A 17,184-nucleotide genomic window follows, 5' to 3' on the forward strand; every position below is an offset into this window, starting at 1 on the left:
AGAAAACCCATAAACAAGATTTTCCAGAAAACCTAATCACAATCTTTAGAAATTAGAATGCACAAGATAGACAAAAAGAACCTTACTTTTAAGTTTTAACACAAACCCACTACAATTCCCCAAATTAATCAAATGTTTGATTCGTTAAACACTTAAACTCAATAATCAGGCATTAACTGAGGAATCTTGGCTTCTTGTTCATCAGCTCTCTTCTGTTCAACCGATCTTAACCAAATACAAACCACCGTGAAACTCAAAACCAAGCTCAAAAGCCCACTTCCCAATCCGATTCCGACAATCACCACCACCGATAACCCTTTACTGTTCATCGGACCTAATGGGTACCCATAAAGATTCTTGTTACCGGAGAAGGAGCTCGCGTTTAGCCGTGGCAAGCTCCCTGTCCGGTTACCCAGGCTCGCCGGAATAGGTCCAGAAAGCTTGTTGTTAGAAACGTCAAAAACCGATAGCCTTGCTAAGGACCCGAGTTGAGGTGGGATTGTTCCTGTTAGATCGTTTTCGTGAAGGTCGATTACGTTGAGGTAATTGCACATGGCGAGAGACGGTGGGATGGCGGCGGAGAGGTGGTTGGAGGAGAGGTTGAGTACGGCGAGGTTGACGAGGTACTGGAGTTCGACGGGGATAGGTCCGGCGAGGGAGTTGTTTGATAGGTCTAAAGATTGTAAATTTGTGCAGTTGGAAATATACGGCGAGATTGTTCCCCGGAGACCGAGGTTTTGAAGGGAAAGCTTGTAGACACGGCCATTGTTGCAGGTAGCTCCGGCGAGATTTGAGTTGAAGTCGGAACAGGGGTTGGAGAAGGTGGGTATGGACCAGTTGCGGAGGTTTTTGTTGGGATCATCGAAGGATTGAAATAAATGGGTCAAGCAAGATTCATCTTTGGGATCCGGCGATGATGGTGGAAGGAAGGCGCATATTAGCATGAACAGAAGTAATGATTTGGAAATACGCATTTCTCGATGTGTAGTGCGCATGTTAGGGAAAGGAGATGGTGATGGTTAACAAGAGAGTGAATGGCATTTGGAGGGGTTTACTTTTTAGGCCATTTTTTGAGAGAGGAGGCGTGGGAAGGCACTAAAGTTTGTGTTTGGTCAAAACCCAACAACAAAAAGAAAGAAGAGATATGATTTTGTATATTTTTGAAATACTCTTTGTGCACGAATTAAATGTATTCTTTATAATTTTTGTATTGATAATGTATTTTTAAGTTTAAGCCACCAAAATGTCTTTCATTAAGGCAAACCAAAATGTTTCTGGTTCTAACACTATCATATGTTTTCTTTTTTTAAAATCGATCGTCTTAATGTTTATAAAAAAACTTATAAGGAAAAAGAATACTAGTATGATTATTCTCAACCCTTTGTTATGACTATAAATATTAAATAATTAACTTTCTTTTAACAGCATTATCATATATTAAAAAACTAAACCTCTAGCAAGGAGCTAGAGAAAAGAACAAATTAAGACCAGATTGTATTTTGTAACCACATCATCTATAGTGAAGTAGCCAATATTTTATTTTAGGGCATGCCAAATAATTTATGAAATATAAACTAGTAGCAAAATACTTCAAACGATAATAAAATGTAACAATGTATGCATTTTTAAAGTAAATTTTTCATTTTAGTTGCACACGACGCTCTCTTACATCATTAATCATTTAAAATAGGGTCTAAACTAAAAATCTTAGCGATATCTTTCTCGATGTAAAGAACTAGACTATCAGCAATAAAATCATCATCCATCTTGTTACGTAGTCTATTTTTCACAATTTTCATGGCAAAAAATGCACGCTCAGTAGTCGCAGTAGACACCGGAAGGGTCAACACGAGTCGAATCAATCTGTCAACAAGATAGTAATGACTTGCTTTCCCTATCTCTACCAAGTATTGACATACTTCAACAATAGATGACAACTTTCCCAAAAGTGGATGGTCCTTCACATAAGCTTCAAAGTGCTTCAACTGAAATTTTCGAACATCTATTTCTTGTTCTGTGAAATCAAGATAATAATATTTTTTTTGCAAGTTTGCAAATAGTATCAGAATTGAAGCGTTTATATCCCTCCTTTGGATCCAAAGCAAGACTAAGTTCTAAAAGCTCTACAACTCTTTCATTGAACCTTGTATCAATTTCCTGTAACTGAAAATCAATAGTTTCATTAAATATATCAAAATGATAGTGATGCTTAATAATAATATGACCTTCCTTTCCTGTTGCTTCTCCCTTCAAAATAAGGATCTTTGAATTCAGGAATATCAATATCATGCTTCTTACAAAACTCAATGACATCATCAAGAAAAGTTGCCCATTCATTATCTCTAAAGGTTTCAATTAGTTTCTTTGTGTGGGAGACCATTGTGATTGCACTTATGTTGTCTTGAGATTTTTGTTGTAAAGCTTGACAAAGAGTATTAGTAATTCCCAGAATTTGTTTCATCATATGTAAAATGAAAACAAATTCAAAAGATGTCATTCTTTTTAACGCGATACTAGCATCACCTTTTGTTTTATAATTAGAGCCCACCTTTTTTATGTTTTCCAAAACCGTACAAGTAGGATTATACATCTGAAGAAGACTGCTAGTAGAAGTAAAATGTGAGGTCCAACGAGTGTCTCCGACACGCTTTAAAGTACCAATTTGATTAGCCCCTTTACCCGTATTTATTTCACCAAACTCTAACAATTCTGCAATTCCAGCAGCTTGAGTAGCTTGTAGCTCATCTTGGCGTTTACAAGAAGCACCTATGGCATTCACAATGAAAGATAAATTTTGGAAAAATTCATGTACAGAGCTTACTTCTCTAGTTGTTGCAACCAACACAAGTTGTAACCGATGAGCCATACAATGTATATAATAAGCACATGGATAATCATTAAGGAATAATGCTTGTAATCCCTTCCATTCACCATGCATGTTGCTGGCTCCATCATACCTATCCACGGAGATTCTCAACAACAAGCTCATAAGAAGTAAGAGTTTCACATATAGAAGAATACAAAGTGGAAGATGATGTATCTCTGACATGAACAAGATCAAAAAATCATTCTTGTATGTAACCTTTCTTGTCAACATATCTAAGAACAATGGCCATTTGTTCTTTCTTACTTTCATCACTTGCCTCATCAACGATTATTCAGTATTTAGAATCACAAATATCTTCAACTATCTTTTTTCGTACTTTCTCAGCAAAAACATGTAAAATTTATTTCTGAACCTCAGGTGAAGTGTACTTCGCGTTGCCGGGTGCATTTTCTAAAATGACACCTGCAACTTCTTCGTTGTGAGAGGTTGTGTGCTTGATTAACTCAATGAAGTTACCACGATTTTTTGAATCAGTTTTCTCATCATGCCCTCTAAAAGAAATCCCCTGAAATGAAAGAAAACAAACAATATCTATTGATGTTTTCACCCTTAGCCTATTCTTTTCAATTTGATTAGCATATTGTTTTTGCATCACTTTATCAATATGTACTGAATGATTCATCAACGTATCACAAATCGCACAACATTATAATGCTGAGAGTTTGGTATATCTCCAATGTGTTTCAAAAATGAACAATGTTTCCCTTTAACTTTGTACCAATTTTTAAAACCAATGGTTGTAAATGCATCATGGCCATTATGGGTATTTGATTCTTCAAGGAAAATATAGCAATAAAAACAATATGCTCTATCTTTAGTTTTAGAGTACTCAAGCCATGGGAATTCGGAATACCATTTAGATTGAAAACGTCGTGGATGACTTTTTGACCTAGATGGAGGATATTTAGGCAACACAGGTTGATGTGGCCCCGATCTTAAGTATGCTCGTCTATTTCATCCTTCATATTGGTTGCATATTTCCATATAGGTAGACGTAGGCCAAAATCATGTTCAATATAACAAAATGTAGGATTCTCAACCGTTGAAGATGGTGCAGGGCTCTTAACTCTTGAAGATGGTAGAGGGTTATCATCTTCTGGAGGCGATTGAGGTTTCTCAACCGGTAATGATGATGATGATGACGTGTTTTTCTCTTCGCCTCTTGGTAAAACATTACGCGTGAAAAATGAATCCAATCTTTTTTTGATGTGTGCCTATTGTTCAACAAAATTCACTAATCACAAAAAAATTCAATTACAAACATAATCTTATATTTGTATACAAAGCAAACTTATATGTAATACAATAACACATAATACAATTATTCATATAACTATTTCATAGCAACAATTAACAACCTAATGTATAAAAACCATACGAATATACGATAAAAATGTAAAATCAATGCAAATCTCAATGTTAAATTGGTAAGAACTAAGTCAATTAAAAATTATATATGATATACATAAAACAAATTGATTAATTAAGATAAAAAAAAAAACAAACCTGTGACACTATTGAGAATTGTGTTTTATTGCTAAAAGAAATTGAAACGACGAAATTGAGATGCCGGCAAAAAAAGGTTTCCCTAATGTAATGAGAATTTGCGAATTTGCTACTCAATGATAAAAAAAAAACTTAAAAGTTGCAAAGGTGGATGGGTCACTATAGCCCAAAATTTGCTTTCATTAATATATATATATATATATATATATATATATATATATATATATATATATATATATATATATATATATATATATATATATATATATATATATATATACTTAGGTTATTCTATTTACACTAATTATTGTGTTATTGTATGTATAAATGTGGGCCAATTATTTTACTTTGTAAAGTCCGAAAAACGGATCTACCAATGATCAAAGACAAATAGCAAATGCACAAAACGAAATAATAAGCAAATAAAGAACAAACCAAGCTTGCATACGCCTTAAAGCTTTAAAACGTCAGATACAACTCGGTGGAAAATACGAAGGCATCAACAATCTTAAAAGTCTGACACAACACCCTATTTATAGACACTTACAACCGTGAGGAGTTTACAGCCGTAAGGAGTTTACGGCCGTAAACACATACACAACCGCAAACTATAGACAAAATCGGATTTCATACACAACCCCTATCACTAACTATTATACCTATACCAAACCATTATCCAGGGCCTTTCAATCCCCCCCCCCCCCCCCCCCTTGGTTTGGACTAGCTCGAAGCCATCCCTTGTTAACGATCATCACGTCCATTTGGCCCATTGCTCCATTCCACATTCGCTTGTTCAAAATCTTCGCCACCATCATCGTGTACACCTTAGCTCCTTCTTCGTACACATCCTCAACAACTTTAATCTTGAAGTTGCTAAGATAGTGAATGTCCCATTTCCTGAACTGCAATAAGTCTCTGCGATCATACAACCTGATGCACCCATTTTTAAGTTTTATGACAGCACCAGAAGTATTTTCATCAAAAACCCAGCATTCCAATGAGCTAAGTGATCCATCAGGATAGCCTTGTAGCACCGGAAATTGCTTGACTTGCTTTGTTGCTGGCCACATCACAATCTGCAATGGCTTATCAGTGGACGGCTCCAAAACATCCGAATGCTCACATATAACAGATTTTGTGGTTGGCATCGATGGAAATCCCTTCTTCACTTGATCATCAAGAAAATGTTTGAACTAAGTTACCTGAGGATTATTCATCAGATTGATAAACGGAGCTTGAGACAACTCCGTCAGATCGATCCTTGTCAATGACCCAAATGCATGAATGTCTTTGTATAGTTCAGAATTACCACTCTTTCGAATGACAATCCACATCCTAAGCGGGTCATGAAATCCCCATGTAGCAACTCCCGATCTATCTCAAAATGTATCTCGGAACCTAACCAATTCAAGATCAGTAACAGTGATTAAAGGTTCGCTCCGAGATGCATTCCGATTAGTATTCCTTTTAAACATCAACTGTCCTTTCTGCACATCATCTTCTTGACCATGACGAATAAGTTCTTGAATATGTGGAGCCAAAGGAGGTTCATCTATAACACGATCAGCAGTACCAGAAGACTGACCGACTGGCGAGTCTACTGGAAAAGCTTGTACATGAAGATTAATTCTCTGTTCCTCAACAGACGTCTGGTATCTGTCACCAAGATCAACCTCAAGTTTCTTTTTCAGTTCAAAATAGCTCGAAGTTAGCAGATTAAAATGATCTTGCAAGTCGGAAATCTTCTTGGTCTTCAGCTTCTTATCCTTCTTGAGCTCAACCAATTGTCCTCCAAGACTAGACTTATCTGATTGTAGCTTAGAGACTTGAATACGAAGATCGACATTCTCGGCACGAAGTTCTGCTACCTGAATATCTAATTCAATATTCTTTTGGCTAAGAGCTGAAATCTCTTTCTGCAAACCAGCAAGAGTGAGATTGTCACTCCTAGCACCACCTTCATCAATAGAGACACCTTTTCCTCGAGGGCCTGGTGTTAAAAGTTGTTCTGCTGCCATGTGCAGCGCCAACCTTTCAGAAGCAGCATCCTGATTAAATCTAGGAACTGAGAAACCGGGCGGTGCAGAGGGACCAGCAACATCAAATGCTGAACTTGGACCAGTAGGGAACATCTTGGTAGTGGTGAGTCTAGTAATAATAGCAGTGACAGGAGGGGTAGGAAGACCGCTAACCAAACTTGCGATTAGCTCAGATTGCCTTACATCAAGTCTTCTTCTCTTAGATTGAGGTTGGTCAGATTCTGGGGTAAACACACTCATGAATGGTTCGGATGTAGGATAAGCGGATACAGGAGGGGAACATCCTATAACCATCTCCATAGGAATAGAAGTAGACACCATTTGCTTTGAAGTAGGAGTTCGAGTTTCAAACGTCTCGCTTGATTTCCTTGTCTCAGTTGTTTGCAGAACAACATCATCGACATTGTTGAAAATTGTGTCAAGATTTTCATGAGACACAATGTTGGCACTGCTTGCCAAAGAAGCTGCAATATCATCACAATCAAAACCGGTTAAGTCAAGATCACTAAATGAATCATTTCTCTCTTCACCAATATGCATCTCTCCACCAACTTGATCATCACTAAACTCCTTTTCATGTTCTGAGACAATTTGAGCTTTAGGAGTTGGTGAATCTTCTTTTTCGGTTTCTTCATCCTCTGATACATCGATAACAATATTGTTTGGAGTTGATTTTTCAGCAGATGCTTGCTCCGAGGATGTTTGCTCGGACGACTCGTAAGACTCTGTTGGTTCATCCAGTTCTGTAAACTTGTCAAACTTTTCCAGAGGATACAGTCCTTGAAATATAAACTTGCCTTTTCGATTCTGTTTGATGAGTCCCACCGTGTGGGGACCCAAGGACTTCATATCCAATGTCTCTCCCTCCTTCCTGACGTTGGGAAACTAAATGTTAATGAACATTTGCACGAAACGGGGATACAACAGAAAAGTATCCCGAGTAGAGGCTCTGATGTTGATAACAAATTCATCAAGGATGAACTTTGAGAAATTGAATCTTATACCAGCAGCAACAGATACCAGTGCACCAGTTGTGCGCTGAGAAATCTCGTCTGCTCCAGACCTCCTTCCCGAGATGCAGCTAACAAAAACATGTGCCAAAAACCTCCAGTATGGATGTAACAACTTTTTCAGTGTCGGCAGAAAGGTTCCCTCATAACTCATTCTTCGCAGAATTCTTTGAGCATCTTCGATTCCAATTTCTGTTGGGAAGTTGGGTTGATCATCAATCAACAATGCTTCACGAATAAAGCCTTCATCAATGACAATCTCTCAACCCTGAACTTTTGCCTTCATGGTAAAATTGCCATCATCATCCATGTATGTCTTTGCAGTCGCCCAAAACTCGCGAATTAAACTTTGATACACCACCGAATTGACTGTGATTGCGGTGCTAAGCAGCATTCACGCAATCAATGAATCATCGAACGCATATCAGAATGAATAGCTGGAGGATCCGCGAGTACAATTGCAAGGTTGTGCATATCTACAAATTTTAAGTTCGCCATTGTCTGCACTCAAACACAACTGTAAGAAACCTCAAAATAAAATTTTATTTTGACCCAAAAAATATTCTAATTAAAAATATGATCAAAATAAAAATTTCATTATAAAAATGAGTGAAAAATTGAGTTTACTGCCAAGATTGTAAAAGAAACTGTGAAATTTGATTTTAAATAAACATCAACCGAAAATTAAGTTCTTGGGCCATAAACTCGAAGTTTACGGCCTAAGGACCCTTTTGAAAAGACATCACACATCATTTCCTTATTTAATTCATTCAAAATTTTAAGGCAGTGAACACATTGTTCCAGGGCCGTAAACACAGAGTTTACGGCCTAAGAACAGTCAGTCGATAAATCGCCAAAACACGACCCTACACGTCGAATTGATGCACAACATTTGAAGATATGTAAATTTAAAAATCAGTAGCATCAAAATAAATTAAAAACAAAACCAAATTGCAAACATTTGGAGTTTACGGTCGGAGCTTACGGCCGTAAGCTCCGACGGATCTGTTTTTGCGATTTTCGACATAATGGCACGGTGAAAATCGAAACAAAATACATATTCGTGATCTATAAGTGATTACCTTTGTGATGATGTAAACGGTTTTTCGAAAATCAACAGAAAATTTTTGAGCTTTTGAGAGGGTTTGAGGGGTTGTTTGCGGCCGGAATCTCGTGAATGAGGAGATTCCGGCAATGAACTCCTTTTACCCTCTTTCACCTTCACTTACCCTCTTACCTGATAACTACCTAATATTTTCAACTTCCAACAATTAAAATTAAAAAAAAACTTTGAGGATTAATTTAAAATAATTTCGAAAATAAAAAATAAAATAAAAATTAAAACTAACAAAACACAATTTAGTGGCTAGAAAAATAAAAACAAGACAAAATAAAATTAAAACTAAGACAGTAAAAGTAAAAATAAAACAAAATAAAATAAAATTTAAAATTGCAAATTAAAAATAAAATAAAATAAAAATTAAAATTAAAATTTTAAAAGTAAAAATAAAATTCAAATAAAATTTTGACAAAACAAAAAAAACTTAACCACTATTACTTTTGTGATGCTTGGATCAAAGTTATTGGACAATCTTATTCACTTCTCGGTACCCTTATCTTCACATCTTCGTCTGATCGATTGCGAGTATTGTGGTTCACTTAAACATGAAAATTTTTGACAGTTTTGGACATTTTACCAATGACAAGATTCAGGCATATATCTATTATTATGATAAATCCTAAATCTTAAATAAATTTACCTTATGACCATTTAACTGACTACAACCAGGGATATTGTTGTCCACCTAAATCGAGCAGCGAGATCTACAGACAACCTGTATGTGTTCAATTTTAAGTGTACCAGAACGTGTTTCCCACTTCCTGATATGCTCCAGCCATCAAGAACTTCTAGAGTACTCCTTACACCGGGTGAGCAGACAACCATTCAGAGAGAAGATAGATTCATAATTCAATGACTTATTTCATTAGAGGGGTTGAGAAGTAGAAAGTTGCATATGCGGTGTACCAGGTCGGATTTGAGGTCACGCAAAGGGGACAACATATGGCTAATAGATAGGAGAAATTTCATAGATATCACATGCAGAGAAATAGAGTTGCATATGCTGTAATCCAGGTCGGATCTCTTCCAATCACGCAAAGGGTGCAGCATATGACTAATAGTAGGAAAGAAAGAAAATGATATTCTACAGACCTAATTTATCGGAATTTACCAGTTGCCCCATCCAACCAGAATTAAGGACAGAATCCGCACATCGAGGAAGAGTGACTCCACGGTTCCAGATACGGGTTATTTAGTGTGACCGACAGATTACCATGTATATCTCCTTGCTCAACCTATTCGAGCGTCGTGACATCAGGTTAAACGGATCTAACTAGGTCAAAGCTTGTCAAGTCCATAAAATTTATTAGGTTCAACTTTTCCTAGTCAAGTCCATTTAAAGTCTTTCATGCCTACCAGCACATCGAATACAGAGCGTAGACGATTCAACTTAGCTACATTACACCGATTTAGATTGCCTGTTATCACTAGATGATTTCATTTCCCATCACAATACTTACAACCGAAGTTGTCAACGATAAACTTTAAAATGCTAAACAGAAATGACGCTATTTTTGGATTTTTATTATTTTTTAATTATTTTTGTTGTTTTTGGATTATTATTTCTCCCCCTAAATTTGTGCATGGGTGAGAATACGAAACAAAATAATGCGCAAATTTAAACTATCCTAAAATAAAAAAATGAAAATGTAAACAAATAAAAAAAGAAAACAAATTAAGAAAAGAAACATAAAAAAACTTAATCCTCAAAACGTATCATTTTCAGAAATCCCACAAGCACATCGAAGCGAGCTTTGTTAAATGACTTTGTGAACAAGTCCGCCACATTGTTATCTGCGTGGACCTGTTCTATCCGAATTAAAGATCGTTCATAACAGTCTCTGATAAAATGAATTTTAATGTCGATGTGCTTGGTTTTAGAGTGTTGGACTGGGTTTTTAGCAATTTGAATTGCCGCTTCATTATCACAATAGATAGGGGTTTCTAAGTAATTCAAACCGTAGTCCAACAGCTGATGTTGGATCCAGATAACTTGAGAACAGCAAGCTGATGCAACAACGTATTCCGCCTCTGCTGTTAAAGTCGAGACAGTGTGCTGCTTCTTGCATTGCCATGAAACTAATCTGTCACCTAGGTATTGACATCCTCCTGAAGTTGATTTCCTGTCAAGCTCACAGCCTCCATAATTACTGTCAGTAAAAGCATAAAGATCAAATTCAGAATTCTTCGGATACCAAAGACCCAATTTAGGGCTTCCTTTGATATACCGAAAAATTCTTTTAACCGCAATAAGATGAGAAAGTTTAGGATTAGCCTGATAGCGTGCGCATTGACAGACTGCAAACATAATGTCAGGTCGACTTGCAGTAAGATACATCAGCGATCCGATCATCGATCGATAGAGAGTTTGATCTACGGGCTCGCCTTTAGGATTTGGAGTCAGAAGAGATCGTTCGGCCATCGGTGTAGAAGCAGATTTAGCATCGTGAAGCGCGGACTTCTCAAGAATATCCTCCACATACTTGGCTTGATGTAGCAGGATTCCGGTTGAATTCTGTTTAACCTGAAGCCCCAAAAACATGGTCATTTCTCCCAAAGAACTCATTTCAAATTGTTTCTTCATTACACTTTCGAACTCCTTGCAAAGCTGTTGGCTCGTTGATCCAAAGATTATGTCGTCGACATATATTTGTACGAGTATCTGGTCCTTGTTGACGTGCTTTATGAACAATGTTTGATCGATAGTCCCGCGAGTGTAACCATGTTCGAGCAAATGCTTTGTTAGGGTTGCATACCATGCTCTAGGAGCTTGATGCAACCCATATAACGCTTTGTCCAGCTTGTAGACATGATTAGGATACTTCGAGTCGACAAACCCTGGAGGTTGATCATCGTAGATTTCTTCCTTCACCTTGCCATACAAGAAAGCAGTCTTGACATCCATTTGAAAAACAGTAAAGTTCATATACGAAGCATACGCTAGGAAGATACGAATAGCCTCCAGGCGAGCTACTGGAGCATAAACTTCAGTGTAGTCAAGACCCTCGACTTGTCGAAACCCACGAACTACCAAACGAGCTTTGTTTCGCACAATAACCCTTGAATCGTCCTGCTTGTTACGATAGACCCATCGTGTGTCAAGAGACTTTTTGCCCTTCGGTAACTCAACTAACTTCCAAACACCGAGTTTTTCAAAATTGGTGCAATTCCTCATGCATTGCATCCACCCATCTAGGTTCGTTTAGAGCCATTTCTACATTCTTGGGCTTAATTTGAGAGATAAAGCAAGAATACAGACATGTATTTACGTCTCCACTCTGGCTTCTAGTTTTAACACCATCATCTAGCTGGCCAATGACGTTCTCGATCGGATGATCGCGTTGAGCTCTTGAAGGTATTTCTTGGCTGATGTCATTTAGAGAAACAGGAAGAGTATGAATGTTGATACCTCCTTCATTTGCTGGTTGGGCAGCACCAGATGGTTCTGTGACATACTCATCTGCAATAAGATCAGGAAAGAGTAATCCCATAAAGGTTGTGGAGACAGCGGAAGCATCGTTTGGAATGAACTCTTTCTCTATAGATATATGAGGTGTTGTTCTAGCATCAGAAGAATCAATATGGACTGATTGAGGACTATCATGTTCCAAGAACGGGCTCCCTTGAGGAGTAGTAGAAGACTCTCCCGAAAATGTTGCAGAAGACTCCCCCTTAGGTGCAGCAGAAGGCTCTCCCTCAGGTGAAACAGAAGGCTCCCCCTCAGATGCAGTAGGAGATCCTCCCTTATGCGAACCAGAGGTCTCTCCCTCAAGTGAATCTTTAGCTTTCCCTTTTGATGAAGCAGAGGATTTAGATACAGGCTTGTACACAACTTCTTCGTCTTCATCTTCAGAGATACTCTTACAATGCGAGCCAGTTCTAGATACATCATTTGAATACATTTTTATGGATTTGAAAAGTGACGTGTAATCAAACAACCAATCCGGACCCACTCTTGCGTCTGTCTCATTCTCTTCCAACCAACGCACGTCATAGGATTCCACAATCTGTTTGGTTTTCTTATTGTAGGCTCTATATGCAATGCGAGCAGCATACCCTACAAAATAACAGTCATCGGCTTTGGCATTAAACTTCGGGTTGGCATCTAGGTGAAGAAGGGTGCAAGGACAGCCAAATACTCGGAAATGACTGACTGACGGCTTGTGTCCATAGTAAATTTCATACAGAGTTTTCATTTGAGCTTTGTTGATAAGTACTCGGTTCTGAAGATAACAGGCAGTGTTTATCGCCTCAGCCCAAAAGAAAACTGGAAGTCTTGAGTCACACAGCATCGTTCTTGCAGCGTCTTTGAGTGTTCTGTTCCGCCTTTCAGCAACACCATTTTGTTGAGGTGTATGAGCTGAACTAAATTGATGCAGGATACCCTTTTTAGCGTAGAAATGATTGAGAACATAATTCTTAAACTCTGTTCCATTATCGGTAAGAAGCGCTTTCACCCTATGGTTGGTCTGATTCTCAACAAGTACAATGAACTTCTTGATCAATTCAGTGACGCCAACTTTGTTGGATAGAAAGAAAACCCACGTAAATCGAGAGAAATCATCAATCACAACTAAACAGTAAGAGCTTCTGTTGATGCTTAGCACGTTCACTGGACCAAACAAATCCATCTGAAGTAATTGAAGAACCTGACTGATTGATTTCACCTGTTTTGGCAAATGCGGCTTTTGATGATGCTTTCCTTGAGCGCACGACACACATTTTTCAAACGTAATAAAATCCTTGATGGGAAATCCACGAACCATCTCATTCTTGGCAAGACAATTTAGATTCTTGGCGTTAGCATGACCTAATCTTCGGTGCCACAGCATTGCAGTTTGCTCGAAGATCTTGGAGAATAAACACGTAACTTGTTCTGGGAGATTGCTATTCATATCAATGATATAGGCGTTCCCATCCCTTTTTGATTTTACGAGAATCCATTCTTCCGGGATGAAAAAGCCTGGCTTCAGAATCATGCATTCCTTGTCAATGAAATGTGATGGGTTTTGGCCATATGAACATTCCTATGTGCACATGCAAACCCTAATGCTTGGATCTAGGTTTCTCTAATTAAACATGCTTTGAATCCAAGACTTCTAATGACTAATTAGATATAAGAACTATACAAAATCAGATCTAGAAGTTTACCTTTGAATCTCTTGTTTGATCTTGTTGTCTTGGAGCTCTAGAGTCACAATTGTCACTCCTCTAATGGCTTACAAACACCAACTAGCAAGGAGGATGATTTGAGAGAGAGGAGAGGGATTAGAAATCAGCTAGGGTTTCTTTGCTTTAGCAGAGGTGCCGATTTCCCTTGGCCTAGGGGTCTATTTATACTTGTAAGGCTCCTAGGGTTTCACCCGTAAACCCTAATCGGATAATCTTTCCTTAAAGCAATCCAAATCCTTTCCAAAGATAAGCCTTGGACGAATTTGAGGCTATCCCAAGCCCTAGAATTCGTCCAACCTCTATCCAAGAAGGATTTACAGCCCAAAGTGTAACTATCAAACAATTGACAGTTTATACCCTCTTATTTAATTAATCTCTTTAAGTCACCAAATTAATACTAATTAATCTATGACTTATATTAATCAAATAACAATATTATTATTCATTATATTATTCTCATAATATATCAATAATATTTATTCTCTCATAATAAATCATCCTATCAAGTTGCTATGGTGAAGGCAACCCAAAAGGATCATGCACAATCGGGTCAAATACTTGCCTAATATAGTTGCAGCCTTCGACACTATTCCAACAGTCTCCCACTTGGATAAGTCTAGTAACTATATGCACAAGTACAATTCGATTTGCAATTGTAGCTCTCAAAGACGCTGTCAAACTCTGATCTAATCAATCTTGTCCTTTAGATAAGGGATCGTACAGTCCTCTGTTAGATATCATGCAGACAATTCTATGGAATATTTAGTCTAGCATTTTGGTTTCTCGATCTCCGATTTATTCAACATAGAACTTAATCGAACACATCAATTCAGTTTTGACCGGGTCCGACACATAAGTCAAATCAAATCATCGAGCGGCCGAGATATCGCTTTTACCTTCTTAGGATAAAAGTTACAGATAAACTTCGACTTATATGCATTTACTTATTCATTAATCAACTATACACAACAATGCGTTTTATAACATCGAGTTACCAATGCGTTTTCGCATTATCAATGTACAATCAATTAACAAATAACAAACCATATATCTAGGTTTTAAGACTATACGATATTATCGTCCTGCGATCACCTTTTTATATATCATATTCCATAAGGTGATTCCAGCAAGCGCGGGTTTGTTCCAATGCTCAAAACTAGTTCATAAGCACTCATGAACGTCGCAACAATCGTTTTCTATGTCTAATACCATTTAAACAATCTACACACCAATTCACGACAATCTTCATTCATATCTACATCCAACATATGAACGATTGTGGATAATTTGAATAATTCGATTATTCTTAATAAATTCTGTAACGACCCAAAAATCATGACTAAAAATTTCTTTTTAAAACATTACTAAAACCATATTTATAAAAACGTATCATAAGTCGTAACATAACTTTCAAGTATTAAATTCAAAACATAATCTCATTATCAGAGTAAAACATTCCCTAGGCTAACTGACTATGGTGTGTGCACTGCAATCTCTCCGAGCTCCTTTTTTGAAAACTGAGTACCTGAAACCAAAACTGAAAACCGTAAGCACGAAGCTTAGTGAGCTCCCCCAAACTACCACATACCATACAATAACATATAAAGCACATACTGGGCCTTGCCCACTGCATCGGACCGAGGTCCGGACTAACTGGGGCTTGCCCCCTGCATCGGACCGAAGTCCGGAAACTGACTGGGACCTTGTCCCCTGCATCGGACCGAAGTTCGGACTAACTGGGGCCTTGCCCCCTGCATCGGACCGAAGTCCGGAAACTGACTGGGACCTTGTCCCCTGCATCGGACCGAAGTCCGGACTAACTGGGGCCTTGCCCCCTGCATCGGACCGAAGTCCAGAAACTGACTGGGACCTTGTCCCCTGCATCGGATCGAAGTCCGGACTAACCGGGGCCTCCCCCTGCATCGGACCGAAGTCCGGAACTAACTGAACATAACATAACATAAACATATCAACTAGCATGAACACATATATACTGCATACTGCATCGGGCCGTAGCCCGGAACACATAACACATAAATCCTGTCTGAGCCACGAAGGCATCAAACATACCAACTACTGCATCAGATCAAAATCCGGAAACTACTGCTAGCTAAACGGGCTGGCATTGTGGCCTTAGACCCGTTCCTACTGGAAGGAAACTCACCTGAACTGTTGAGCTCTGCCGATAATCCTCTGGCTGCTAATCGATAATCCCCTGAGCCGCTGCTCCTCCAGCTCTCTGAGCTTCAATTGTTCTGGAAGACCTCACAAGCTTTGGATCTACTGCCACTTCCTGAATCCCTAATGAGTGCCTTCTTCCTTCTTCCTTCAAATCACCCAAAATGGCAAGAAAGCTTGAATGAGCAACAATGGAGGTTTAGGGTTTCTGGTTCTGGACTATAGGGCCGCAAATGAGCCCTAGGGGAGAGAATAAGATGCTTAAATAGGGTACCAAGTCCCGAAATTAGGGTTTCCCAACCCATACCAGACTCACCGAGTCCACTTGCCGACTCGCCGAGTCGGTCACTTACTTTACACCCGGATCCCGCTCCGACTCGCCGAGTTCCTCCCTGGACTCGACGAGTCAACCCTCTTTAACTTAGGGTTTTTCCTTTCCTTTCTTGACCTTTCTGATTTCGGGTGTTACAAATTCAATTATTCTGGAAGTCAAAACATGCAAAATGAAACAATAGTTAAACAATTAACATAAGACATTAACATTACTCATAAATAATACTCCTTTTATTTAATCATCAAATGTTAATTACATTTATCTATTACACGTTTCTACTACTATCTAATCTATGCTAATATCATCCTTCAGCCCAATACTCCTAGCATGCTGCAAGTGCTTAACCCTACTCAGTCCCTTCGTAAGCGGATCTGCTGGGTTATCTTTCGATGATATCCTTTTCACTACGAGTTGTCGTTCTTCTACACGATGTCTAATAAAGTGGTATTTTCTGTCGATGTGACGTGATCTACCATGATCTCTCGGTTCCTTGGTCAAGGCAACCGCTCCTTCATTATCACAGAAAATCTCCATGGGCTCCTTTATGGCAGGTACAACTCCAAGGTCACCAATGAAGTTCTTCAACCATATCGCCTCCTTCGATGCTTCGCTCGCTACAATGTACTCTGATTCGCACGTTGAGTCAACTACGGTTTCCTGCTTGGAACTTTTCCAAGTCACTGCTCCTCCATTCAGGGTAAAGACCCAGCCCGACTGCGAACGGTAGTTGTCCCCGTCGGTCTGAAAGCTGGCGTCACTATACCCTCACACCTTCAAGTCATCACTCCCTCTGAGGACTGAGAACCATTCCTTCGTCCTCCGAAGGTACTTAAGGATATTCTTAACCGCAACCCAATGAGCTCTGCCAGGATTCCCTTGATATCTGCTAACCATGCTCAACGCAAAGGCTACATCAGGGCGAGTACAAGTCATAGCAT

The 17,184-nt window shown here is 38.6% G+C and overlaps 1 protein-coding gene and 1 pseudogene across 1 annotated transcript; both read right to left on the reverse strand.

Moving 5' to 3' along the window:
* Nucleotides 1-19: 19 nt before the first annotated feature.
* Nucleotides 20-1,134, reverse strand: LOC145097484 (receptor-like protein 44 pseudogene; annotated as a pseudogene).
* Nucleotides 1,135-1,673: 539 nt separating this feature from the next.
* On the reverse strand, nucleotides 1,674-3,148 carry LOC145099615 (uncharacterized). The gene is made up of 3 exons (XM_079037158.1): nucleotides 2,226-3,148; nucleotides 2,144-2,163; nucleotides 1,674-2,014 (listed from the first exon to the last, which is right to left on the reverse strand). Exons 1-3 carry the CDS (start codon nucleotides 3,146-3,148, stop codon nucleotides 1,674-1,676), a joined length of 1,284 nt encoding a protein of 427 aa, XP_078893284.1.
* Nucleotides 3,149-17,184: the final 14,036 nt, after the last annotated feature.

This window comes from Lactuca serriola, chromosome 4, assembly GCF_051521515.1.
Source record: "Lactuca serriola cultivar US96UC23 chromosome 4, Lser_US96UC23_V15, whole genome shotgun sequence".
NCBI classification, from domain to species: domain Eukaryota; kingdom Viridiplantae; phylum Streptophyta; class Magnoliopsida; order Asterales; family Asteraceae; genus Lactuca; species Lactuca serriola.

Coding starts and splice junctions, on each gene's coding strand:
- LOC145099615 (XM_079037158.1), bottom strand. CDS start 3,148: ATGAGGCAAGTGATGAAAGTAAGAAAGAACAAATGGCCATTGTTCTTA. Junction 2,164..2,225: donor AGAAGCAACAGGAAAGGAAG/GTCATATTATTA, acceptor ATTGATTTTCAG/TTACAGGAAATTGATACAAG. Junction 2,015..2,143: donor TTACAGGAAATTGATACAAG/GTTCAATGAAAG, acceptor TTGATTTCACAG/AACAAGAAATAGATGTTCGA.